The sequence below is a fragment of the Epargyreus clarus genome, unplaced genomic scaffold (assembly GCF_041222505.1).
Source record: "Epargyreus clarus isolate Ecla_fem2 unplaced genomic scaffold, WU_Ecla_fem_2.2 ptg000017l, whole genome shotgun sequence".
NCBI lineage: Eukaryota > Metazoa > Arthropoda > Insecta > Lepidoptera > Hesperiidae > Epargyreus > Epargyreus clarus.
The window spans coordinates 7,254,642-7,282,340 of NW_027332225.1; the positions used below are offsets into that span (position 1 = coordinate 7,254,642).

Below are 27,699 nucleotides of genomic sequence, written 5' to 3' on the forward strand. Positions count from 1 at the left end.
ATAAGGGTTTATTTTTAATAACCACTTATATATCGAGGTTGTGTATGAGAACGCACGATGTGTATTTGATCACCTACCAAATTTTTAGACAATTATGTACCAGATAAGGGTTTATTTTTAGTAAACCACTTATATATCAAGATTGTGTATGAGAGCGCACGGTGTGTATTTTATCACCTACCAAATTTTTAGACAATTATGTACCGGATAAGGGTTTATTTTTAGTAAACTACTAATATGTTTATCGAGATTGTGTATAAGAACACCGTTCGAAAGACGTTCCAGTGAACTGCATCTTTTTTTTATAATGCAGAATTGCAGTAAAAAATCTGTCAGTATGAAATATCCAAGTGTCACTGAAATACTTGTCAAATCTTGTCTGTTTAATCCGTGGTGTAATCTTATTTATCTTCATTATCGTATATATCGTATTGTATGTTTACACATAAAACTACGAAATTTAATATATAAAATGAATGCTGTTGAAATATTTACAAGCAACCCACCAGAGTATGAAACGAAATCCTTTGTTCGTTTCATGAATTTCAGTTTCGTAGATTATCAGATAACATGAATGTTTTACAATATTTCTCCCTTATTTGCATTGTATGCAGCCAACTACCACTAGAATAGTGCAAGCGTAAAATTATTATCATTTCCACTGAGGTTTGTTGTATGCATTTAACATTTATGTTAAGCTTTAGCTTTCTGAAGCAAAGTAACTTCTGTTATTTGTATTGAATTGATACATATCGCATTTCTCTTGTATGCGAAATGCTTCCACCTACACTCGCATTGCTCACTAACAAATAGAATCGATGTTCTCTTTTAGCAAATATTTTATAAGTTACTGGATTGTGAATCTCCTACTTTGTGAGACGTATCCAACTTTAAAAGCCCGGCTAGAAAAATACTTCTTGTGAATGTTTGAAGAGCAATGCATTTGCAATGTAATACAATTTAAGAGGTAGTTTTGACGAATAAGGTTTAGTTAAAGGTTTTGTATATGTAGAAATTGATTATGTACATTTTATTTTAGAAAAAATATTACATAATATTTCCAATTTGAAAAAACGCCGTTTTACTTAGATTACCAATTCTTTACATATTAATACTTTTATCATAGAATCGCTCTAAGTTGTAATTTTTTAAGTACGCTCCTGCAAACTATGTTCTATAGATAATTTTCATTGTTAATACATATTTTGCAAGTCGTAATATAATGTATATATATTTGATATGGCATTATATTCACTGCAATAATATACCTAAAACTATCAAAGCATTTTCTTTTATATTCCATACAAACTAATCTGTTGCATTAACTAAGCCGATTAACGCAACCTCTAATCGAAAATCGCACTAACAATAATAGTTACTGTATCTAACTAATAATAGGCGTAGAAATACACTAGCCAATTTGAAATGTAGCAGCTTTAACATCGAGGCTGGCATATGCGGTTCTCATTAATATGCAGCATTCTATTGTAACGTAGTAGGCTAATGTAGTAATAGAATTCAATTACAAGTGCACTAGACCAGCCTACATACCCAACCTTAATTAAATTTTGGCTTGGTTTTGCATAAGTTGACCACAGATGTTTATTATTTTGTGAATGGTTTTATGTAATGAGCTACGTGAAACCAACACTGTAATATTGCTAAGTATGAACAGTGAACAATGTCTATGAACTATTGGAAATGAATTATAAGTTGCGCTAATGGCGACCTATGTGCCTGAAAGTTCTGGAAAAAAGTTTTTAAAGTTGTCCGCATTCAGCAAGTGTGAAGGACTACGTCTACGGCACAAACCCTTCTTACTTTAAAAGGTAAGGCGGCGATCATTCGCTTTGATTAAAACATTCGTTGCAACTCCTTAAATAAAGGTGACACAAAGGAGCGCGCTATTTGCTATCTATGAGAGCGAGATTTAAAAGGATTTTTTTAACGTACTTAACAAATTTGTTGCCTAGTTACTATTCCTATACGGATTAGCCATCTTACAATTAGTTTCTTGGTTTATCCCATCCCAAATACTGCTTTGCTGCCATGTACTCCCTATATTTTGATGATCGCGGACAAGTCCAATACTATCTTGGTATTTATGCTTGTAGACAAAAGTTTAATTGTATAATTATTATACTCTACTTGGTTTAATTAATTTATGCGTTCGTCGACTAATCTATATTTAATTTATTATGCTTGGTCGCAAATCTCGCTGATTCCTTAGTTGATTAATTAATGATATGTTTGTTGATTGGAATATCAGAGCGATAGATTAGTGATATTAATTTGGAGGCTATGAACGTCGGAAGTCAGAGGTTAAAACCCTTGCTTACGATCTTTCAAGGATCGAGAATTAACTAAAAAGTGATTATTGAAGATGCGTGACGATCTAATCGCAATAGTTCTGCTTGTTGGACCATGGATCTTAATCCTTCTAATCATGAAAAGAGAACTATCCTTCTTTTTACAAATCTTTTCATTTCGACGGAAGCGTGTAAATTCCAATACCCAGCAGATATTAAAGGGTTGATGATGATGATGTGTAAATTCCAGCAAACTTAAATATGAGACGACTTTAATTCTCAGCAGTGGCATCAGTGACCCAGGCTTTAGGTACTCTTCTTCTATGTGGAGTTGATTGCAGACGTCCGAGGGTGGCATAGTCAACTTAAAATCAGGTGGACCGCATGATCGTTTGCTACTTCAAATTTACAAAAAAGTTTGTACCTCTGTTCTATATGGAAAAAGTCGTAGATGTCCATGAGCAGCAGTATTATCAGATGGACTCTATATACGCTTGCTCCTTCAACTTTACAAAAAAGTCCTTGCGGTGACTATGATTTTTATTGATGAATGTGATAATGATCGAGAAGATCTAGCAGTGAGTAAGAGCAACAATAATGATCGACTAACCTATATCCTATATTTGGTTTATGTTTGGCCGCCCCCCCGCCCTTGTAGGTGCCGCCGCCGAGCGCGCGCTCCTCCCCGTACCGCGGGTACTCGCTGTGCACGCCGACGAGCGCGACCCCTGCTTCCTCGGTCGCCGCGTCCCTCCCGCTGGAGTACGCCTTCATCGCGCCGGGGATCGAGAGCGTCGACACCGGCTTCCGCAGCTGGAATGGAAATGGAACGAAAATTATGTTTAGAGACACTTCACGATTCTGGTTGAAGTGAAAGGTTCTTGAGGCGCGAACGATTTTCACCAACGTGTCACCGACATGCTAATGCTGACAGTATGGCTGTAGATATGAGTATGTCATGTTCCGCTTAGCAAGCAATGACAGCTGTAATGTATGTATTTATGTATGTTTGTATGAATTTATATATGTATGTATTTATATATCTTTGTAAAAACACTGTATATATGTGTATACATATACCTACGCCAATTCATTTTTGTTGATACTATAATTCCTTTTCACTTGAAAATTTAACAAAAAACACATGTGTCACATGTTACATGTAATAGTAGCGTGATATGTAATATTTACTTTAACCTGTTATTATGCCTGAACGTCATTAAATCAACTGCAATCTAAACGCTAGCGGTAACCCATTAAAATTCCTACTTCGCCCGCCATTCCTAAACTAAATAGATCAGCTAAGATCTACATACTCAACGGAGATAAGAACGTTTCGTATACCCCAAAAATATACCAACCATAAAATAAATATCCGAGATAGATAAAAGAACATCTATCGTTAGATACCTACTAATGTCGTTGTAAATACATCTGAGGGATAGGACTTTGCGAATATTGTCCACATGTACAATATTTTTTATGATCCGTCCCACTTTACCCTTTTTAACATAACAATGATCGTTTCCCTTCAAAATATACTGCGGTCGGCCACAACTGAAGGTAACACGGGTATATCAAGCGATTTTATGTTACTTTGGAAGGTACGTTAATATAAATCATTTTTATATTTCTGTTAATGCCCTTTTGAGTAAATATAAATACAAGTAATTGCCTCAACTCTTGTAAAACCTAATAAAATAGATTCAGTTGATTTCAAATTACGGTATCACATCACAATACAGACATGTTGTATCACAGATTAATTTATGTTCACCTACTAAATTTTAAGTAAAAATTTCAACCCTATAAAATATTATATTCAAATTTAAGTTTGAGATTTTTTTTCTTAAATAAACACAATTACAATCTTGCTAACTCAAGGAGTAACGAAGGGCGTAAAATTTGACTAATTTTGTAAAAATGTAAATAGCTCGCAGTACTACGAAAGCTTCAATTTAAATAAACGTCGATGTTCTGATAGAGCCTAGTGCGACCTACGCGTTAGAAGGTTATCTATTAATGACAGAGCAGCCTGTATATAATAATAAGCACCATTCATAATATGGGTATAATTATACGACTTCTAACATTTATTGTAACCTGATATGAGACTGTTATAAATTATTCAAATTTGTGCAATTAACTTGTTCTTGTGGAGAGGAAAACTTAAAAGCGACGCTGCTAAAGCTTCGCGATATGAGCTTTCGTATTCATTCCATAATTCCATTAGCAACAAAGGACATTAGCAAATGCGATGAATTTATATGTTGGAATTTAGCTGGCTTCATAATTTATGCTTCTGATTGTAATTTGTAATCATTATCAGCCCATTAGTTTGATTGGTTTCCTCGGAGCTTAAGGATAGGTCATTATTTAGCAATGCATCCTAATGTACAATGGTAAGTTTCACACGTTATTTGAAAACATTATAGTGTTATCACGTAAATATTTTTTTATCGACATTAGTTCGAAGTGTTTTCAAATTATTTTATTAAAGTATACGTATTAATATTAAATCTTAAAATCGTTATATCATAATTATTATTCGCATACATTCTATTATATTAGTATTTGTATTGAGTTTTACATATTTATTCCCACAATACAGTTCTTATACAAAAGAAACAGGAATAACAGCAATAAAATCATAACCAAGATATGAGCTATAAACAAGTTAGGAGCTATTTTAAAATTATCTACTCAGTAAATTAACCATGGTTTCACTTTCACCTCTGCATATCAATTTAAATTAATGAATATTGGACGTTCCATAAAGTTAACATTTTCGACAGGGTTTTAGATACTTTACAATAATGCGGGATAGAGTAGCAATATCACGTCGGCGATTCGGCTAAACTTCGCCGATCCAGCTGTAATAGTCTCATTCGCTTAAAGTATCGGGCTCAACTCTATCGCTCGATGTAATTTTCGCTTATTGACGTTTTGGGATTTCAATAGGAGTAATGTGGAACGATTTAAAATTTTAAATCAAATAGAAAAGCAGCTTTATTAAAATATCAAAAAGATTAAGTGAAAATCGTTGTATTTAAATATCTAGCCACTACACATTGTTGTTAAAATACCCACTTCACCTCTACGTATCTTTTTAAATTAATGGACATTGGGTGTATCATAAAAAAAACCCATAATTTGATAAAGTTAACATTTTCAAGTAGGGTTTTAGATACTTTACAATAATGCGGGATAGAGTAGCAATATCACGTCGGCGATTCGGCTAAACTTCGCCGATCTGGCTGTAATAGTCTCATTCGCTTAAAGTATCGGCTCAACTTTATCGCCCGATGTAATTTTCGCTTATTGACGTTTTGGGATTTTAATAGGAGTAATGTGGAACGATTTAAAATTTTAAATCAAATAGAAAAGCAGCTTTATTAAAATATCTAAAAGATTAAGTGAAAATCGTTGTATTTCAATATCTAGCCACTGCACATTATTGTTAAAATACCTACTTCACCTCTACGTATCTATTTAAATTAATGGACAGTGGGTGTATCATAGAAAAAAACATAATTTGATAAAGTTAACATTTTCAAGCAGGGTTTTCGATACTTTACAATAATGCGGGATAGAGTAGCAATATCACGTCGGCGATTTGGCTAAACTTCGCCGATCTGGCTGTAATAGTCTCATTCGCTTAAAGTATCGGCTCAACTTTATCGCCCGATGTAATTTTCGCTTATTGACGATTTGGGATTTCAATAGGATTAATGCGAAGCAGATCTAACTTTTAAATAAAATTGAAAACCACTTTAGTAAAATATCAAAATTTAATGTAAGTGTAAGTTTAAATATAAAGTATAATTGCCGACTACGTGAAATTAACAGTTTTGTACCAAAAACATTCAAACTTTCTGTCTTTTGTTTCGACCATGAATATAATGTGCAGATGATACCTATATTTATATTTTTTTTTGTTTTTCCGCGTAAAACAAAACGTATGTTATACTAAACGACGTATCGTTTAGCAGACATTAGCTCGTAAATTATATCAGCGTTCAACAAAAGGAATACATATTTATGAAATGATAATATATTGTAACGAGCTCGAGTATTTTTTTCATCCCCTGAAACTGGTTTAATATGGTTGTATAGAACAAGAATCAGCGACAAGGTCATGGTGCGGTTTACGATATGAAAATTTTATCAAGTAGCTCTATCGATTAAGGAAACATCGATGAAATATACGGCAGTCTTGGTATAGTTACCGATATTAAGTTAGCTTTTTTACCGGTGTGGCGGAGCAGTCACCATATCGGTTTGACACACAAAGGGTTCCGGGTTCAATCCCCGGCCAGACAGATATCGGAATGATGAATTTAGATTTGTTCTGGGTCTGGGTGTTCGTGTGTTCGTCTTTGTATGCATGGTACCCACGATACAGGGAATCCTAGTGTGGTGTTGTAAGTGTAGAAATCGTTTATTTTTTAGCAGTAGGGAAACCCTTTCATAATTTGACCTAGATACAAATTATTAATCACACGGAGGGAAGGGAAATCTAGACGCATGGCAGTGTGACATGCCAAGTTTAGAAGAAGAGAACCTGCCAATGTGGTTGATACAATATAAAGAATGTTTCGTTTTTTTTAATGAACTGAAGAAAATTAAAAATTCCTGTAGAACAGCTACGAAACTTGGCAAACGTTAGAATTTTAACTCCTTTATTGACGAAGCTGAAAACCCTGAACGTCGTTTGTATCGAACTTGTTCCTTTTTTACGTTTTCTAATAAATAAGTATAACAAAATGTTTATTTTACGATATTTTACGAGCATGTAGTCAAAATTACATATATCAATGTGTCTTTAAAACATAGTTGCTAAACAGGCCTTTCTAGAAAAGGGAAATTTACTATAATATTTTAATTTGGGTGTGAGTGTCAGTGACTACAGACTATAAGTAACTGCTAAGGAAAACGCTGTTACCTGTCCCTTAATTTAATTGCTTAGCACCTTAACGCGGGAAATAAAGGACTAATGTTATTCAGGTCGACCACACGGTTTGAGATCCAGACCCAATTCCACAACCCTAAATTCACTATTAAGACGTCTACCTGAACGGCAATGGACGTCAGAACTCTCATACCAAAATTGTGTAAATGTGCCGAACAGGTCGTCGACGTAAAATGTTTTATTAAAGTTTGTTATAGAAATAAAATACCAGAGTATTCGTGTAAAGGCACTAATGCTTTTGATTGTGATTATTCAATAAAATATATTGTGGCTCTTGATATCCACCTTTATGTTTACCACTAACTTTTAAATTTAAAATCATCTCATCGCGCTTGCAATCTTTTGGAAAAATGGTAAACAATATATTCGCCTTTCAGTAAACATGAATAGTATTAAATGCACAACTGCAAATTGTATTAAACAAGGTTTGAAAAGTTTCCAGACTAAAATTCAACGAGATAAAAGTTCCAAGTTAACGTATGAAAATAACGAACAACAGAAAAGTTTGTAATATTGTAGTTAATGACAATGGAACGACTGTGTTTGTTAATTTTAAAAAGTTCTTGTCAAACATAAATAACACTGTATTTACACAATCAACGTGTATATTGTGCTGAGAGCATTGTATTTTTAAAATTTACGAATCCGTATATAAGTGTATTTTACAATTGAATTATCATTACAGATTTCTGTTAGGCTTATTACTGAGTTAAGATACGGAAGAATATATAATTCTTTTAGCGCTACAGATCCAAAAATTGATACTTAATGACCAATATGTTCTATATATGTGCGTTAACAGAATATAATTATAAGTAGCTTTAAATTCTAAAAATACTCTAAAAGATGTGTTAAATATATAAATGAGTAACTTTGAATGCGCTGATAGTTAATAATAAATTCTAAATTTGTGGACCAAAATTACTCATTCGATGAAATAACAAATTATTGTCAGAAAACAAAATGTAATAATGTAGACCAAATGAATTGTTCCCTAGTCGCATATTTATTAACTCCAATTAACATTTTCTTATTTTCAACACCAGATAAATCAGCCTAATGTTACTGAACCCGTGTCGATTATGTAAAAAATATGCGAAAAATTCTGACCTTGAAGGCGGTTAGCGAAGATATATTGTTACACGCGCAAATAAAAGAAACGTCTGTCGGTATGACTATTATTCTTAAGTTGTATAGTCACATCAAAATGCTTAGTAATCGTAATCACGACCCATCGATCCTTGTCCAATATAAAGAAACATTGATGAAAATAGGAACGCTATAACGCAAGTGGATGATGGATTACTGTTTTCTATCTCGGAATGAGCCGTAACTTCGCTATGTGGTTACTTGTTTTGTTGCGAGCTTATAATTATTGTTCGCTATCTCTTCATTTCTTCCTTGTCTTCGAGTTATTACGAAATATCATTGTTACATATTAACTTCCTGCTGTTATGCGTTATTAGTTAGGTACGAGTGACGGGTCATTTAATTAAGTAGGTAACTTTTTATTTCAGTTCTCTTCTTCTTTAAAATACATTTACCCGAAGATACTTTAATAAATAATACTTACTATTTCTATATTATGAAATATTATTCGCTTGTAAAATAGTGGTACAATAATAATTGTTCACTATTTCGTAGTAAAAAAAAGCTATTTGTTTTCTAATATTTGTTTGTTAAATAAATGCTACAACGCCTGTTTAGTTTAATCCTTTTTTACAAAATATATTTATAAAAACAAAATTATCTACGAAGCAGATATCTAATACATTTAAAGATAAATATTTTCGAACCCAAACGCTTAATGCTAAAGTAATTATGAAACCCACGGCGTACAGAACATTACGTACAAACTTAGACGACTCCGTGACTCACTGGCACAAGTTCTCCCTCTACATTTTAAAGGAGAGACACGATTCAAGAATTCAGAATGAACCGACATAGGATTTTAACGTCAACATTATAATACTTCCTCAAGAAATTAACTTCTCTTTTTTAAATTAGGTAAACTCCTTTTGGGGCGTTTGTGAAAAAATATGAGATTTTTATTTAATAAATGTAACGCGATTTTTACATATCTGAAAAATCGACAGATCGACATTTTTATTTTGTTTTCTAATAGTTTAAATTTTTGCGCTAATACATATTGTATATCTTCCCTTTTTTATTAAACACGAATAATAAACAAGTAACTCCTTATATGTGTACAAAAGCATAAAACATTCATGACATGGGGCTCTTCAAAAAAGATGCAAAAAGAGCTTTCCTTCAAAGCCGGCGGTGCATTGGCGACTCCTCTGGTGTTGCAAATGTCCATAGGCGACGTTAACTACTTTCCATCAGGTAGCACGTCTGCTTTATCGTCAGGTTCAAATATAAAAAAGAACATTAATACTGGTATACTAAGCTATTCTATATCATTTCAGACATTAAAGAACCAAACAAGAGTTAATGTTGCTGATATTACTTGTATAATAACTAGCACATACATACATAGGTGATTCCTTAAAATTAAATACTTCCTAAATAGGTATTTCATAAATTAACATGAATGTACTAACGTCTTTACCACAGACAATATGTGTGTAAACATGTCTTAGACTGAACATATTGCATTGCACATATGTTATGTATCGCGTTTGAGCAAGAACCGCATTCAGTCTGTTAATATATGTTAGGATATTAGGTTTGCTATGTGCAGAGTAAGATCTAACAAATGTAATTTAAGTGAAACCTCGTATTTAGTAACTATGCAAAATTGCATTTACTAAGAATGGGACGTATTTCTGCGAATATACATAATCATTTCAGTAAATTCATAGTTGTAATGTTTAGTAAGAAGAGGATTAATGAAATGTACCGTTAATTAATTACACTTTCCACCATTTTCGTAGTAAATTATGTATGCCGATTAATGATGTATTGAATAATCAAAATAACACAAATTAACTTAAATAATCCGAGTTTGAGTAGTGTGACTAATAAAATTAGATCATAGTAGCGCGAATAAGACAGAACGGATATAAGCCAGAAACATTATAACTCTTTTATAACAGGTAGTAATGTTATACGTAATAATAACATTTCAAAAACGTCGTATGCGTGATATGAGTACACAGTACACGTTAAGGCGTTTTCTTTGTAAATGTCACGCTTGTATTTTTTGTAATATCCTTCGCATTTTATATAGCATTTTCATGTGCAGTGCTTTTTTTGCAAGAAATTGTTTTTCATTAACTCTCCTAACACACACTGTAGAAAATTAAGTAGGTAACGTTTAACAATGATTGCTCACAATAAATTATTCCTTTTTCCTTTTTAATCTAAAAACAATCTTATTATAATTTATCGATATTGTTATATAAAACGTCATCGTTTTGCTTCAACATTTATCCGCCTTTTTTTAACTGAATTTTTCTTCTTTTTTTATGAAGTGTTTAAGAAATCCAAGCTAGATATAACTTAAACATGAACACATTTTTTAATATAATTTTGGTGGTCTTAACGTAGATAAAATTGATCATATAACATGAACGAGTATTTAGTTTTTATAGATATAGTCAATCATAAGTCATATGTAATCATATTTTTGTAAACGTGGAAACGTCTAAAATGTACGTCATAAATGGCACTACTAGTCAAAAAATTTATCTCGAAAGGTCAATGACACACGTTTGTTATAATCTATTATAAAGCGTGTTTTCTTTATACCTAAGCACACAATCTTCAGGTCGTTACTTTATTGTCATTGAAGTCAAGAAGCGGCGCGTTCCGATCTTCATAAAACTGACTAAATCGAACACCGCGCCGTAAAATTCTCTTTATGCTGACTTGTCACGATACGAACGGTATCAATAGCAAAGTAAATAAAATCTGGCCAAAAAATAAATGGCTTTTCGATATAGCAAACTTTGAATGCAACTAGCTTTTGCAATTTTTATTCATTTCGACTTTTACGTTCTGTCACGCGAACCATGGTGAGAGCGACACAAAATTGAATGTTTTGCACTGTTTCGTATAATTCTGTGTCTCCACTAGCTTACATTCATTTTCAATAATGGATATTAGTTACAAAATATGCTACGTAAGTTCCTGCTATTACACCATTATAAACACGCTACCTAGTCAATTATTGCTTAGTAGCTAATAATTATGTCAACAACACTATCTTTGAAAATAAAACTTTATTCATAGACATAAACTATATTTAATGCATATTATTATAACTATTTCCGGCAATTCAGTTTTATATGTTTGGCTGTATTTAAGTAGACTTACATATATATGTGGCGACTATCTGAGTATTCGACGGATATAATCCACGAGAAAAAAAAAAAAATGCTAAGAAAAATAATACAAGCAATTTTTACTTTGTAAAAAAAAGTGGATTAGAAAAAGTTTGGATATCTGACTTATCACATCTGTTTGGAAAAAATCGATTAGCATGCAAATGCTTACGGTGGTCATATTCCTGTACAAGTTTCCGAGATAAAAGTTTATTGGCTTGCTGGCTTGCCAAATGCGGCCGATCATGCATTTTCGCAAATGTTTTGCGGAAATGTAGTTGCTCGTAACATTTTTACTGTTTTGAGAAATGACAGGGGACGTTAACACGAACTCTGTTATTTATATCTTTTATATGTTTATGAGAATACGTCGTAACATTTTAGTTTAGTTTTTAAACTCGCAGAGCTAACCTGTAAAATGTTGAATACCAAAAGTTTTGCTAGCGACCTCTTACCATCCACGAGTATTATTGTTTTGTAATTGAAGTGTTTTTACAAATATATTACTGCAGTTTATTTTCATTAGTAAAGTGATAACGCTTACAAATATTATTATCGAACATTTAGACTTTAAAAATATTTGAAATCTACTGGTCATGACTGAAACCAAGTTTAATTATAAATGAAGATTTTTGCTTTTATAATAAATTCTAAAGTACCCGCTCGTATCCACTAAAATAAACACTTCGTTTAGTTTAGAAATACGCGTAAAGTAGCACAAATGCTAGGAATATTTTATGTATAGAGTTTCGTAAATAACGAAGAGGAATAATAAGGCTAAAGCTCCATTATTAGGCTAAAATGTTTTCCTTAAAAGCGGCAGCTGAATTTAGCTTCTAGCAAGCTTGATGGCTTAATTTAATTAAAACCTAAAACAGGTTGTTGTAATCCAGCGCTTAAACATGCACTTTAGTGAAGAGAATATATGGGGCATATTCAGTACGGGTTGGAAAGTTTATTCATGCCCGATTTTTTATGCTTGTTAAAACAATCCAAAACTCTAAGTGCAAGTTGTAAGCAAAATTTTAATGATGCAAAATTTAGCATCGTTCAAAATTGTATCTGCAAGTAGTGTAATTGTAATATACCGACAGAAATAATCATTTGCATAAGTCTGTTATGATCAGTGTAGAGTTTAGCGTTTGTGTTTATATTTGTCATTTAAACGTCTGTGAAATAAAAAAAACAGAATAAAATTGCTAACCACATAAAAACAACATCCTTTTGAACGAAAGAATTTTAACAATTGTCAGTAAAAAGAAACAAATACCTACTCGAGAATGGAACTGTAATTAATAATAAAAAACAACTCGTTTTAAAGTAAAAGGGTTTCAGGAGTTTTTAGAAACAAAGCTTTCTTTTTCGAAGAATTATCCACTCGTATTTCCGAGTTCAAGATACAAAAATTACGGTTATTTCTTGATTTAATAGACGAAACCGTAATTGTTGGCTTCGTTTTAATGACTAATTACTCGTTAGAACTTACGGGCTCGTAAAACAAGTTTTATTTATGCTTTTTTATGAGCTACTCTTAAAAAATAATTATCAAATTGCTTAGATCTTCTTTTTTACTCACTTGTATACTATAAAAGATCAAATAATTACTTGCAAGTATAACAATTAAAAGTCGTGTTGCCAAGTAACGCTACCTTCTTGTATCCATGTAATACCTATCACACGGAGCTATCAACATATCTACGAATAACATTTGGTTAAGAAATATGAAATTAAATTTTATGAGAATATTTAATGGTTTAAAGTTGAACACTTTTTGTCCAGCTGTGCTGTGTCCAATTTTTAAAACATAGTCAGAGATACATCATTAAAAGCATTCTAATTCAGTCCTTAGTGGTAGCAACTGTCTGCATCTGTGGCCATAGTGTAGACCTTTTTTATAGATTTTCAGGTATTTAGCGTCCCTCTTAATATTGTACTTGACTATTAAAGTCAATTAAAATATATATGCTAATGCGTAAAATCTTTGAAAATCAGAGGCCCTTCTTGCTTCGTTGGGATTTGATCCGCGTACACCTAGTGTGAAACCCCCCAAATCAAACCACTGCACTATCATTTTTTTATAATATAAGAGTAACAGACGAGCATGCAGTCTACCAGCTAAGTAGCTACTGCGGCCCATAGACATAAATTATGTAATTAACCTCAGATAGGATAAGGTATTCCTATCTGAGGTGTACTACAGATGCGCCGCTACCCCTGAGGACTAAGTTGGACCCCTCAGAAAATATGTCTCCCTTACCACACCCTTCAAACTAGAACATCTGCATTATGCATCTCACATGGCAAATAGACAAATACAAACTAAGTAAACATTAATGAGAACAGCTAGTTAAATAAATTCCCGTAAAGTAAGGCATATACATATAACTGCGAGTAATACTCTACTTATTCAGTCTGCACAGCTCTCGGGGTGGTGGCAAAACTTCGGTTAATTACTTAAGCGTCTTCCGCAAAACTATTTCGACTTGCTTCATTACTTCTGTTGCTCAGCCATTTCATTTTGTATGCAGCTGAGAGATGAAATAAAAAAGAGTTTAGTAAAATTTAGGTCATGATGAACTTAGTAAGTATGTGCGTTTCAACATATTTTAAATATTTAACCTCCTTCGGAATATCCAGGGCTTGACTTTTGTCTTTTAGTTTGTTATCTGTACCTAACCTTAGTATGAGTTTTTACGTTTTTACAAAAATGAATGTTTTTGTATTTGTTTACGTATTTCCTATACATTTAAATTCAGTTCTGATACCCTCCGCTAGGGGCGCTGATTGCAAATGTATGGCCAAATACGTACTGTTGACTTACTACGTACGTAAACTTACTACTTTGTGCGATTTATTTATTTACATATACAAAACAAAAAAATCTGACACGGGAATTTGCTCAATATTTTTATTTGGATGGCTTGTCACGCCGACGAATTCTGAATTACCTAATTAAATTATTAACAACTTAACATATGAATGTAAACACCAGAAAACATGGAAAAACGTAATAAATACAAATCCTTATTTATATGTTGTCATATTTAATAATAATATTTTTTTGAACATAGAACTCTTTACAATAAATGAATAAATGAAAATAAACAAACATAGGACTTTATTTTATGGACATTTATTTTATTTAGGTTACGTTTTATTCATCGGCCTTTTAGTTAATGTTAAAAAACTAAAAGATCTAAGAATCTAAAGATTTCAGTTCTTTTGATGTTCTTATTGACTCAGTACGGCCGGTTTCCTTTTACTCTATTAAATGTGAGCTGAAAAAAGTAAAAGTAAAAAGCTTTCAAATTGAAGCATACTGGTTTCGAGAGAATAGATGAAGTAAAAAATCCCGAGCGTAGGCGGGACGGTAGGCAAGTTGGCGGAAATTTTGATTAATGCATCCGACAATGCTACTCGTGACTTTCTGTTATAACACGTTCATATTTGTTTTCCTTTCTTTTTTGTATCTTAATCATGTTAATAATTCTTATAACTTGATTTAAGATTTTTGAATGAGGATACTGTTGCTGCAAAGGTATCACAAACATATTCGTCTAATGATTCTTGCGTTTCTTTGGAAGAGGATGCCGGTTGACTTAATATATTAAAATTATTAATTACAGAACTAAGTCAAAGCTTCTTCAAAAGAATCATTTAAAATTCTCTTTAATATCTATATAGTATATACAGTCTATTTATATACACAACAGTACGTTCAGCGATTACGTACGGCGAAACACAGAAAGGTTGCCTACTATGATAGGAAAGAAGATTCGAACCTGGAGCTCTCTGCATAACTCATCGGTGCGGACTACTGCACCAACCTGGCCGTCAACTTACAACGTTACTTTATTAGAACTACTGGCAACTAAATGGTTATACCAACCGCTAAATATCTTTCCTATGTTTCCTTCTATGTTCTTGGAAGTAAGATTTATTGCCACTTACTTCGACGCGAGTTCCTGTATGGAAGCTGGCAAGTACTAATGAGTTTCACAAGTAATTACTCGTGTTCCTTGAGTAATTAACGGTATTTAATCAATTTAATCATTTACATGTTAAGCTTACACTGTTCAAATTTACAATAAATCGATGTGTGTATGTAATCGAATTCATTAAACATTTTAACACGATATTTACAATGTACATAGTATATATCATTATGATGTAATGTTATGACGACATTAAACAAATTTTAAAAACTACACGGCACCTATCTTACATTAATTATATTTTACACTTATCAGGTTATAGGTAATATAATTATTATGAAATAAATAAAAATAGACTCCCTATTTTGCAGTACTTTTTGTAATAATTGATAACAATAGTTATTATTTCTTTCTTTTCGATGTATCTCTTATTTTTCTGCAGGCTTCGAGACTCTGAACCATATATTATTTCATTCTTTCTTTGTAATGTACATTAATGTTTCATGTCCATTCTAATGAAATATTTCGCAGCTTAATGAAATATGGGGTTTATTTTAATACCACTTATTAAATTAGCCATGCGTGACGATAATGGCCTTGCCAAATGACAGGCGTGGCAATTACATCCGAGTTTGGCTCAAAATTATACTTCCGTCATCTAATTTAGGTTTGTTTTACCACGTAAATGTGGATTATTGATATATTTTTGTAATATAAAGCAAAGTTATAATTTGGGTATCAAAGATTATTTCTAACGCAGAAAATCAATTTCTAAGAGATAAATGAGGTGTTATACTTTTTTACTTCAACGATAATTATTTATCCATCAATTCTCATAGTACAAATCTATTTGATCTACTTTTATTTACAAGATTAACTTGGGAACGAGTGCAGCAATGTTAATGAACCCTTCACGTTAAGATAGGGAACTACAGGGAGTGACATTATGTTACATTATCTTGAAAAGATTTAGCGCCCTTTTTTACAAATAGACATCAAAATGAAGAAAATTACAATATTATGTCATAATAGTAGCCAAAAGACACACAATAAAGTAACTATTCAGAATCACACTTTACGTGGTGTATATACGTTTAACAAATTCCACTTCTAACCTACTTTTGTACTACTAAATCATTTTCAACGAATTTGGAGCAACGTTCAGGCCCTTGTCAACTTTGGCTAATTACTGTCATTTTATTCCACAAACTAAAAAGAACTTAAATATATACCTCTGTTTACTTTTACTATTCATAAACTTTTGTTTTACGGAATAAATGTAATAAAGTGGTTGTAAGAACTATGAAGCTATTATGAACTTTTAATTGTAGATGCTTCCGCAATCGACCGATTTACAAAGGTAGAGCAATTTTATCGCGTCATTTGTTTACACACTTTCCAAAAGAGCCCACAAGCGAAATACAAGTCCAAGTCTTTTACTAAGACATATTGGTTATTTCACTGGTACACAATATCATCATCATCAACCCATTACTGTCCCACTGCTGGGCACGGGTCTCCTCTCATAATGAGAAGGATTAGGCCATAGTCCACCGCGCTGGCCAAGTGCGTATTGGTAGACAATAACCTCAACATAAAATCTGGAGGATTGCAATTTAAACATTTTTAATACGCAACATATTTCGTATCTTCGAATTTTTTGACGTTAAACGAAATAATATAAAGCGACAACAATTATGAATGCATCACTAAATACAAAATGAAAATAAATTCGTATTCGCCATTAATTCACTTGCAATAATGAATATTTCTGCAAAAAACGGATACTTTAAAGAGCTTTTCATAACGAAGCGTTTCATACAAACAAGTTTTAACACCTTTTGAGGGCGATTCACGTGCTCTAAGCGGCGGATATTGCTTTGAACTCACGTGATACTCGGCAAAACTCGTAATTTTGTAAATATTTGCTTTTTGTTTTTCTCATATTCATTCAACATTGTTTTTAGTACGTGTTTTATTGGTAAATTATGTTTTATTAAGAGATTTTTTAATATTATTGTAACTAATATGTTAAAACAAAGAATCTTGAAAAGTGTAAGAGTATATCATAACATTTTATTCTTTAACAAAAACAAAACTGATATAAATTTTAGAGATACCACAATGTTTTATCCTTAAGTTTTTAAACGTTTTCTCAAAGGCTCAAAGACCTACTATTGTAAATATAAAGGGAATTTAATAACATAACTTGTTCCATCTCTTTGAACTTACTATGTAAAAATAATATTTAAATTCCATTTCGTCCATAATTCATTTCAAAGTTTATTCAGTTAAATTATTTTTTAAATGGTTGACTCGTAATATACAAAGCACACTCATGTTTTACACACAACCATGCATAATTTGTTTCAAATTACAACACTAAGTAAATTATATTATTGACGGCGAATTACATACAAACATTCTGAAAAATAATTACACTAATATTGTATAATATTTTAATACTAGATGCTTAAGAAAGTAAACATCCTAAAAACACATCACAATTCGGATATTTAGGATAATGGATTGGTATTAAACATAATTGTTATATCCTCCCGCAATGTAGAGGAATCCAACGACATGTTTTAATTATGATAAAATCAGCTGTAGCCTTTTCGGCTGCAGTGTGTGCTAAATAATGAATCGTACATACATATACATACATACGCTCGAACAACATTACCCTCCGCAGATAGGTAAAAACTTCATCAGATCCAACTTACATTATACAGACTTAAAAAAAATATTCAAAAACGTAAGTCAAGTATATTGACACCCGCAATTCCTTAATAATTTGACTACGTAACGAATTTGGCGAGCCTCCTAAGTGCCCTTGTTCACTCTACCGTGTCTTTTGAATCGAAAAGCTAGCTACTTTCACCTTGGTGTGCCACACAATGGATAAGAAGTAACCGTTTCTAAGTGAGCTTTTCAAATGGGTTCAAAGACTAAATTTAGGTCTTCGGTTAACTTAGCTTAGTCAATGAATGGAACTCAAGTCGTGTCCTATTTAAGCATTCGAGAAAGGGTAGTTATTCTTACAAAAGGTGCGTTCGTATTTGTAAGAATATATTTATTTCCGGTAGTATTACATGAACTGTACCCTTACCATCAGTTTTTACGTTTTGACAAATATGACTGTTTTGGTAATTGTTTACGTATTTGTCCATACAAATTCCAATCAGCGCCCCTATTGGATTGTTTCAGAACTATAGTGTCAGTGTCAGTAACGTAACATTAAATGTCTAAATTGACAAAATGGCGCTTTATGTTTTGTCTCTCTTTTTTGCGAACATATGAGGCAGACAAAAAGACTTGAGCACTTACTTATTGTTACGTTAACTCAGTTTACTGAAGCAAACGGAACAGAATAATGGTTTGAGTAAACGTAACGTAAAATTGTGGGAAGTTTTAAAAACTCATGGTTAGGGTACTGAGCTTAACCTACTGCAGTTTAATTATCAGACTGCGAAGGACAATGTTTTTTAAGTATTTCAATTTTTGTTATAAAAATGTCATAATTTTTTACCAATCTTAAAAAGAAACTGCGCTTAGAATGAGAAGCATAAAAAATATTAAATAAAGCTGTCAAAAATGTACTTTTCAATACTACTTTTTTACACACAAATAAAAATATGATATCAAATACTAAGTTTGAAATTCCCCTGTTCTGAACTTTCTAATTAGTAGTATTTTCCCTATTTGTATAAATTGTAGCATACAGTTCTCTCCTTACAGACTAATTTCAGCTTTATTCTCTAAAAGCTTTCAATTCTAACTAACAATTTGAGCAGAAAATGTGCAATAAAGGTGAATTATGGCATTAATTGCCGAACTTGCTCAAAGCAGATTTTGTTTTAGAAAATAAGCCTCAGGGAAATGTCGACTCTCACACTGTCTACACAGCCAGTTACATTTTGAATGAAGGCTCAAAGGCTTTTGAAAACGTGGTTCTATGGCTAGAAGCGTTAAATTTTCGGTCTAGCTGCTTTTAGATAAATAAAAAACCACCAAAAAGTGAAAGTGTGCTTTTTATTAAAAAAAAAATAAAAAAAACACTGTAACTTGTTTACGTATTCTTAACATAATATCTTTTAAGAATAACAAGACCAATCTGGCTTGCAGGCCAATAGATGCGTCATATTTCATATAATTATTTTCTTACACTATTCACCAAGTGATACAAGCAAGTAAACAAAACATTTTATAAATAGCCTGCCTTGGATTCAATGCCCTTCGGAAAATTTAAATTCGTTAAATTTCAATCACTTCGTATTGAATTTTATTGTTCATTAAAATAGTATTCGATGAAAGATTGTGGCCTTTCACTACAATAAACTTTTACAAACTTTAAGGATTGGCTGAACCTCAAAATCAGTGAGGAAAATTTCACTTAGTGCTTCAGTTACTTCACTGGAAACTTTTGCAGCCTACTTTGTCTAGTCAAACTTCGCAAGCAAGGCGTCTACGAGACTTTATCAAGTAGATTGATTTCCTCTATCTAACTTAGCTTTAAAGTAGGAGAAGTAACTTCACATAGAATCCGTTTATCTTTGTAACAAAATTGAGTTACAAGCATATTCTATCTTTCTTTGACTATGCGAGTTATACATAGCTTAATCTCTATTGTTTTTATTTGCCAGACTAAAGCGACTTCGGCTTCGCATACTTTAGACGTCTAAATAATTTTAATATAATATTGTAGTCTTATCTGCAAAAACATTCAATGTTTTATTTTTTATGTCACTAATTTATATTTTGGAAACAATAGATTGTACTTTTTCAGGAAATTCGTACCCAATGAAATTTTGTTAAAGATGTCAATTTTTATGGAATTTTGAAATAAAATGAAATCCCGTAAAAGAGGTGAAATTAGTCCGTATAGAAAATCGTAAATAATGAATCCATTCATGTATCATTCATATTTTTAAACAAATTTATAACTTACTCATTGAATTGATACTATTAAGGATGTGATTTTTTCTGTCATCGCCACAATTTCAAATCTACTGCGTAGTTCTTTCATAAAAAAAAGTGTTCGTCTTCCAACTTTTTACTATTTAAAGTTGCGAGATCCTATCTAGAGTCAAGTCTGTTACTCTTACAAACTTTAACACTTTTATTCTTATATCATTTCATACTTCTTCTTAAATCATTGTCGAAGAGAATTAAGTGACTTTAAATATTATTATTGAAGTGTTTCTCACGGAATATTACTAAATAATACTTTTGGAACTAGACTGTATGCCATCGCATGTCCAAATGGTCAGAAATGATGGATAACATATTGATGGACAAACCACAATGAGATTATAGTGCTACCTGATGTCGCCTTCAGATGCGTTGGGCCTGATTTGGAATACCTCGGATAACTTGTATCCCTTCAAATGGAAACACAGCAGCACTTAATATTGTTATTATTAAGCAGAAACAGGTGTGGCAATGGTGCATTCGGAGTCGAATCCCAAAAGGGTCTTACCACCTTCAATCGCGTTACGTCATGAATACTATCGTAAGAGTTCATTCATCCTACGAGAATCACGATTTTCGTTTCTAAGAATAGTTGTCGTACAAACGATTCGTACCCGTGAGAAAATACCGCAAATACGTTTAATATTCATTTTATTTTGTTGCATTCATAACAAAATGTTTACTCACTTTTATACAAAAATAACACAATGCACATCATTATCTTATATATAAAATTCTCTTGTCACAATGTTAGTTACCGTATTCCTCCGAAACGGCTTTACCGATTTTCACCAAATTTTATATGCATATTCAGTAGATCTGAGAATCGGCTACTATCAATTTTTCAAACACCTAAGTTGGGTTGTTCACCCTTAACATTTTTTTTATTTATATGGCAACACAACGTTTGCCGGGTCAGTTAGTATTAATGTAATATTTATACAGAAGTAGCAGACGGTGAAAGAAAAACTTTAAGTAAGTGTATTAATAGCCTACGGGCATACGTAACTTATTTCAGAAAGGAGCAAGAAAAGACTAAATTGGAAAGTTTTTTATATAAATCTTACGGACTAAAGTAGCACATGTCCTCGGTTAGGGCATTATCCCCTGTTTCAATTCAAAGTAAGTTCATTGTTCTATAAAAACTTTCCCAGAGTGACTGAACCGCATAATCGCTGAGAAAATTCTTACTACTTTGTCTAGTCGAAAGTTTTCCGTGTGGCGCCCAAGAGGCCCCATTAAGTAGTTTACTGCTGTCTTCCCTATCTCCAGCGACTGCTTTTTCAGGCAGGTTTGATAAATTAAAGCCATTAACACTCGTTCTTTATATTTCGTTGCAATTTATGAATTTTAAGGATTTTTATTTTATATTTATGATTTGAAGGATTTTAGGAAGGCGATTTTAGGCGTTTAGGAAGTAATTAATTATGATGACTTAATGTTTTTTTTACTAACTAATCAAATTTAACTTGTTCATATCTACAAAAAATATCGATATTTATTTACATCTCAGATTCATACTTTATAAAAAATGCTAAATGCTAAATATGCTTAATACATATGAATGTATCCCAATTTAAATCCAATCTTTATGGAAACAATGTAAACGCGCATTTTACAATCTCACCATTAATCTAATTAATCCAAAAAACTAAGTTTGTGTCGAGAAAAAAGCCACCTCTATGCGTTCCCACGTAATACTAGTTTATTTTTTGGAATTTTTAAATTTTCTCCAACTACTGTCGGTGCCCTAGATAAAATTCTTACATGCATATTTGCTGACGCTACGTTGCAATGCTCTTGCATCTTATATTCTTAGCTCATGCAACTCTGCATGGCACGTTGCACTAATAATAAAAGGTATTTCGCTACAACGAAGTGTCAAGCCAACCGTGGGAAAAGAACCAAGCACAGGAATAGGACGTATCAGCGTTGTGACGCCATTTTTAGACGTGTGTGTTACAATTTTACACACGGTTACATACAGGTTACTCATTCAATGACTATGTTAAGAATGTCAAAGAAACCTACAACCCTAGTTTGAAAAGCGAATTTTATGTATGAAAAAATACTGTGTACTATTTTTTTAACCGACTTCGAAAAAGGAGGAGGTTACTCAATTCGACCGTATATATATATTTTTTTTTTTTTTATGTTTGTTCGGCGATTTTTTCGCGATGCCGCGACCGATCGACATGATTCATACACCATTGTATGCGGATAGTTTCACAGGGGGTCCCATTTCGAGGAAATCTGAAAATTTCCGCCAGTTTTCCCGGAAAAATGGAAAAACCCGATTTCATATAAACTTGAATAAGTCGAGTATTTCTAAACCAATTTTAATTATCTTTTTTTCATATGAAAGGGTGTTTCGTTGCGGTACTTTCCTACCTTAACATTAGTACGCTCTGATGATTAGAATTTAAGTTATGGGGTGGAACTCATCATCACTACCCCTGCTTTTTACATATTTTATGACAACTTACCTTCTGCCCACTCAATTCTCATGAAACTTAAAATGAACATTGAGTGTCTAGGTTATCATGATATGATGGAAAATTTGACCTTCCACTCTTCAACTCTGATAATGCAGAGGTGCCTCCTGCCTCAGCCATACAAGTTAGGCATTTGATGCTTATGAATATTCAATAAGGTTGATAGGTAGAGATATATGATGGAAAATTTGGCCTTCTACTCTTCAACTCTGATAATGCAGAAGTGCCTCCTGCCTCAACCATACAACTTAGGCATTTGGAGCTTACGAACATATGATAAGGTCTTTGAGTAGAGACATATGATGGAAGATATGACCTTCAATTCTTCAATCCTGATGATGCAGAGGTGCCTCCCATGTAAAGTATATAGATTAGACATTTGTTGTAATGAAGTAGCTAGACAGAGATATATGATGAAAAATTTGACCATCAACTCCTTTTTCTTTTCTTAACTATTGAATTAAGGTAAATTGGACCGGTTCACTCGCAGAGTTTTACCACCTAGTTTGATTTATTTACTTATCTGTTCCTACCTAACCTAGCCAATAATTAGTATCTCATAAAGCTTCGCCTATAGTGTTTCGTATTGAATTGGTTAGGTTAGGTTGGAACATATAAGACAATATAAAACTAAGCGAGAAGGGCGCGGCAGCGCCCTGCAAGCGGGTGGGTCCAATCCGTATCTATTCAGACCTTACCTTTATTCATGATCACATTTATACAATTTTACATAATATTAATACAAACGGTAGCATATCATCACTAAAAAGGGTGAAAAAAAAAATTTTAACAAAAAAATAAAACCGACTTCTATGTCACTACAAAGTAAAAAATAATTGAAATAAATGTTGGTTTAGTACATATTTCTGAAGTCGGCGTTCATATTGGACACACTGTTATCAAACGAAATATATTGAGCGCCGACTTCAGAAATATGTACTAAACCAACATTTATTTCAATTATTTTTTACTTTGTAGTGACATAGAAGTCGGTTTTATTTTTTTGTTAAAATTTTTTTTTCTTGTTTTAGTTTTATCTATTATTTACTTTATATACAGGGTGAATTTTTAAAACGGGCCTTCAGGGCCAAATCCGAAACTATAAGGATTAGCGAAAAATGCTGAAAGGAGTTACGAGGCCGATTTTGATAAAAACTAAAACTGCATCATTACTTTTTTAAAATATTTTTTTCCTTAGCCGGGAATCGAACGAGTTCATTTTGAAAAAATGACACCTCTATATTATTCCACTATCTGATAGCGTCGCTTATAAGGATCAAATTCTGGGAAGTAATGTTATGTGACAAATTAAAGGAAAAGGAAAATTTTGAAGAAAATACGTATTTTTCCATACATTGGCATACTAATCCTTAAGGATTATACATAACAAATGATTTATGTATAATTCTTTAGAAACAGACATAAGTCATACCATTGAAGAATTTGTTGGTTAATCAACTAATTATTCGATGTTATGACTATGACATACGGCTTAGTATGAGAAAGTAATAGTTTGGCAAATAAGTTACCGCCGTTTTTAGGATTGATTTTTTTAATGAAAATAGATAACTGATTAAATAGTAAATTCTTATTGTTTGTTGATTACAACTTCGTTTCAACGTTAAATATGATTTTCTATATCTCTTTTTTTGTAATCACTCGGATTTGCCTCTAAAAAGTAATTCTCGCGAATTGTCAACTTTACATCTGTATTAAACGAAACTCCGCCCATAGCAAGTAAATCTATTTTAATGGTCCTAAAAATAACCTTAGCTAAGTCGGACATAAAAATATAAATTATTGGAAAACAAAACGTCCATTTCGAATGATTAGAAACATTGAGCCAAAAAAATGTTAATACACGAAATGTTTACATTGATGAATGGCGGGAACTTAACTGCCAAATTAATATGAAAAAATATGTATTTTCTTAAAATTGAGGCTTTTCTTTTAGTTTGTCATTTATCATTACTTCCCAGATTTTGATCCTTATAAGTAGGCTTACCATAATTACGAAGAGCCAAACCGGGACGCAGAAGAGAAAGAGGCTCATTTTCATTTTGGTTTTCGCTTAATTTGTGTTTTTCATATTTGAAATGCAATCAAAATTATTATGAATTGAAAACATCTTTCTTCAGAATCGTTTTGTCGCAGACCCGAATTTGGGCTCAAATAGCTTTTAGCAAATAGATATTAATTTTGAGAAGCGAATCAGATGTTTTAAAGCTTATATCGTGCATTGCTGTATGGAATGCAAAAGTAGCTTCTTTAGCAGCAATGGAAAGTTAATTTTCTGCGGGTTCGACATTTTTGAAAAGCGATGTTATGGTAGATGAGCTTGCAATGGCACGTACGCTGGCCTTGTGTTTCGAGCACTTTAGATGATCCTTGATGTCCGCTCATCCACCGGGACGCCGGGACAGGGATCTCAAACCGGGACTATCCCGGTCAAACCGGGACGTATGGGAAGCCTACTTATAAGTAACACTATCAGATAGTGGAATAATATAGAGGGTGCATTTTTTTTTCAAAATGAACTCGTTCGATTCCCGGCTAGGGAAAAAGTTATTTTAAAAAAGTAATGATGCAGTTTTAGTTTTTATCAAAATCGGCCTCGTAACTCCTTTCAGCATTTTTCGCTAATACTTATAGTTTCCGATTTGGCCCTGAAGGCCCGTTTTAAAAATTCACCCTGTATAGTGAATTAAGCTTTATTTCAGATATCAATAAAATAATTATGTCAATTTGTTACTTGCTTCAATGCACACATACATGGTTTTACACCTGTGTATTTCGCAAAAAGCAGTGTGAGCATGTCAGTGTCTAAACTGGAAATATATTGATTGAAAATATAAAATAAAGTTACATGAATTTAAGCCACATGTATAATTTATACTAAAATCCCTTTCAAACAAACAAGAGTATATTATACTTAATCAAATTATTAAAAACTTTCTGCAATAACACTTTAAACCACAACGTGAGACTGCATATATTCGTTAAATTATTTAAACGCGAATCTGAATATACTTGGTAACTTAATTAATTTAATAGAGTCTGGATTTCTGAAAATTTCCACTACGCTTGCACAAAGCGTAATGAAGTCAAAGTAATAAGTACTTTATGTAAAAGTGAAAGGGGTTTCTGATAGTTTTCTTTGCACTCGATGGAGCTTTATCAACTATAAGATTAAAGAGGGTATTTTCATCAGAATAACTTAGTAATAAAGTTATTGTTTCTAGTCCTCCTTTTACAAAGGATTAATTGAAGCGGTTTAAGTGCTTTTTATTATCTTCCAGTGACTGAAAATGTTTAATGAAAATTTAAGTTTCAATTGGTTTTAGATAAACTACTCTTCCGTTTTATATTTCCAGGAATCTTTGTTGAAATATCATCGTAGAATATCCTTCGGACCTCTTTTACTTATGAAAAGAGATCCGTAAGAATGTTTTTTGAATAAGATTACTTATAAGTAAATATAACATGCATTTCTAACGCTTTTTATTTTTAGTTATGTAACGTATGAACTACATTAATATAAATTATAAGATAATGATTAAGAAAGTATGTTATTGATTTATGACTTTATCCTGTCTTTCATAGTGAACTGGACTAAAATCTGATTGCAATGTATTTCTAGTTACAACTCATGAAGCTCATAAATATAAGATAACCACAGTTTTGAAGAGCAAATAAATTAATGTTTGTAATCAATATAATATGTATGATATGAAACTGTAGACAGTCTGTAAAGGTTAATGACCTTAACTTAGAGTAGGTACGTATATTAAAATGCTCAATTGACTATTAAACTCCCTAATCCTAATTGGACGTAGGACCCTTATCTATCTAAATGTGGTGATTACGAATTTGCCTGGCGTTTGGTAAAAAATAAAGGTACTACTCAATTTGGGAATCTCATTATTTTACGTATATAACTGCAAATACTTAATTTTAATAGAAATACATTTCAATTAAAGAAGTTTTAAAATTATTTTTCATAAAATATGGTTAACTGAATTACATGCATAACAATAATGGCTAAAAGATTAAACTGTGCACAAGGTTACTCACCTTTGTAAATACAGGTCAATAGCCTCCGTACTTACAGTTAAATACCTACATTATATCCATTCGTACCGACAATCAGACTGACTGCAATTGTAAAGAAGATTACATTGTATTCAAGTTAGTAAGATCGAAATATGTACTAGCATTTTATTTTATGTCCCTGTATTACATTATTTCATTATGTTAACTTTCTTTCCTTATATTGCCACTTGGGAAGTATTTTTTGAAACAATATTTCTCAGTACACATTAACTACCATTATTGAATGTGAAATACAAATTTTCATACTTTTAAACGAACTAGTTTAATACGAGTATGTACGATGTATGTAACCTATGTAAGGAGTTTTATTACACAGATAAAATATTTTTTTTTTCTATTCTGACAAAAATATTCACTATTACTATTATCAGTTACATAACGATGGTAGAACTCTTTGCGGAACGACTCCGGTGGCACCATTTGCACACCTATTTCTGCCTAATAACAGTACTGTTAAACCCTGCTGTGTTTTGGTTTGAAAAGTGTGGTAAGGGAAACATACTTTTCTGAGGCATTCACCTTAGTTCTCAGGGGTCAGTAGATAATATTCTGCAACACAATGTATTGAGAACATCAACTACACTCTCGAATCACACGGTTACAGAATATACA

General features: G+C 32.3%; 1 protein-coding gene across 14 annotated transcripts in view; it reads right to left on the bottom strand.

Annotated features, from left to right (window-relative positions):
• Positions 1-27,699, bottom strand: part of SK (small conductance calcium-activated potassium channel) — a 296,251-nt gene that overhangs the window by 19,345 nt on the left and 249,207 nt on the right. For all 14 annotated transcript variants that reach the window (XR_012103042.1, XM_073082397.1, XM_073082393.1 and 11 more), the window contains exon 3: positions 2,920-3,122. Coding sequence is in view for 13 of the 14 variants with exons in the window: in XM_073082397.1 (XP_072938498.1) it covers positions 2,920-3,122 (203 nt within the window). In the remaining variant the exon portion in view is untranslated. The remainder of the gene's footprint in view (positions 1-2,919; positions 3,123-27,699) is intronic.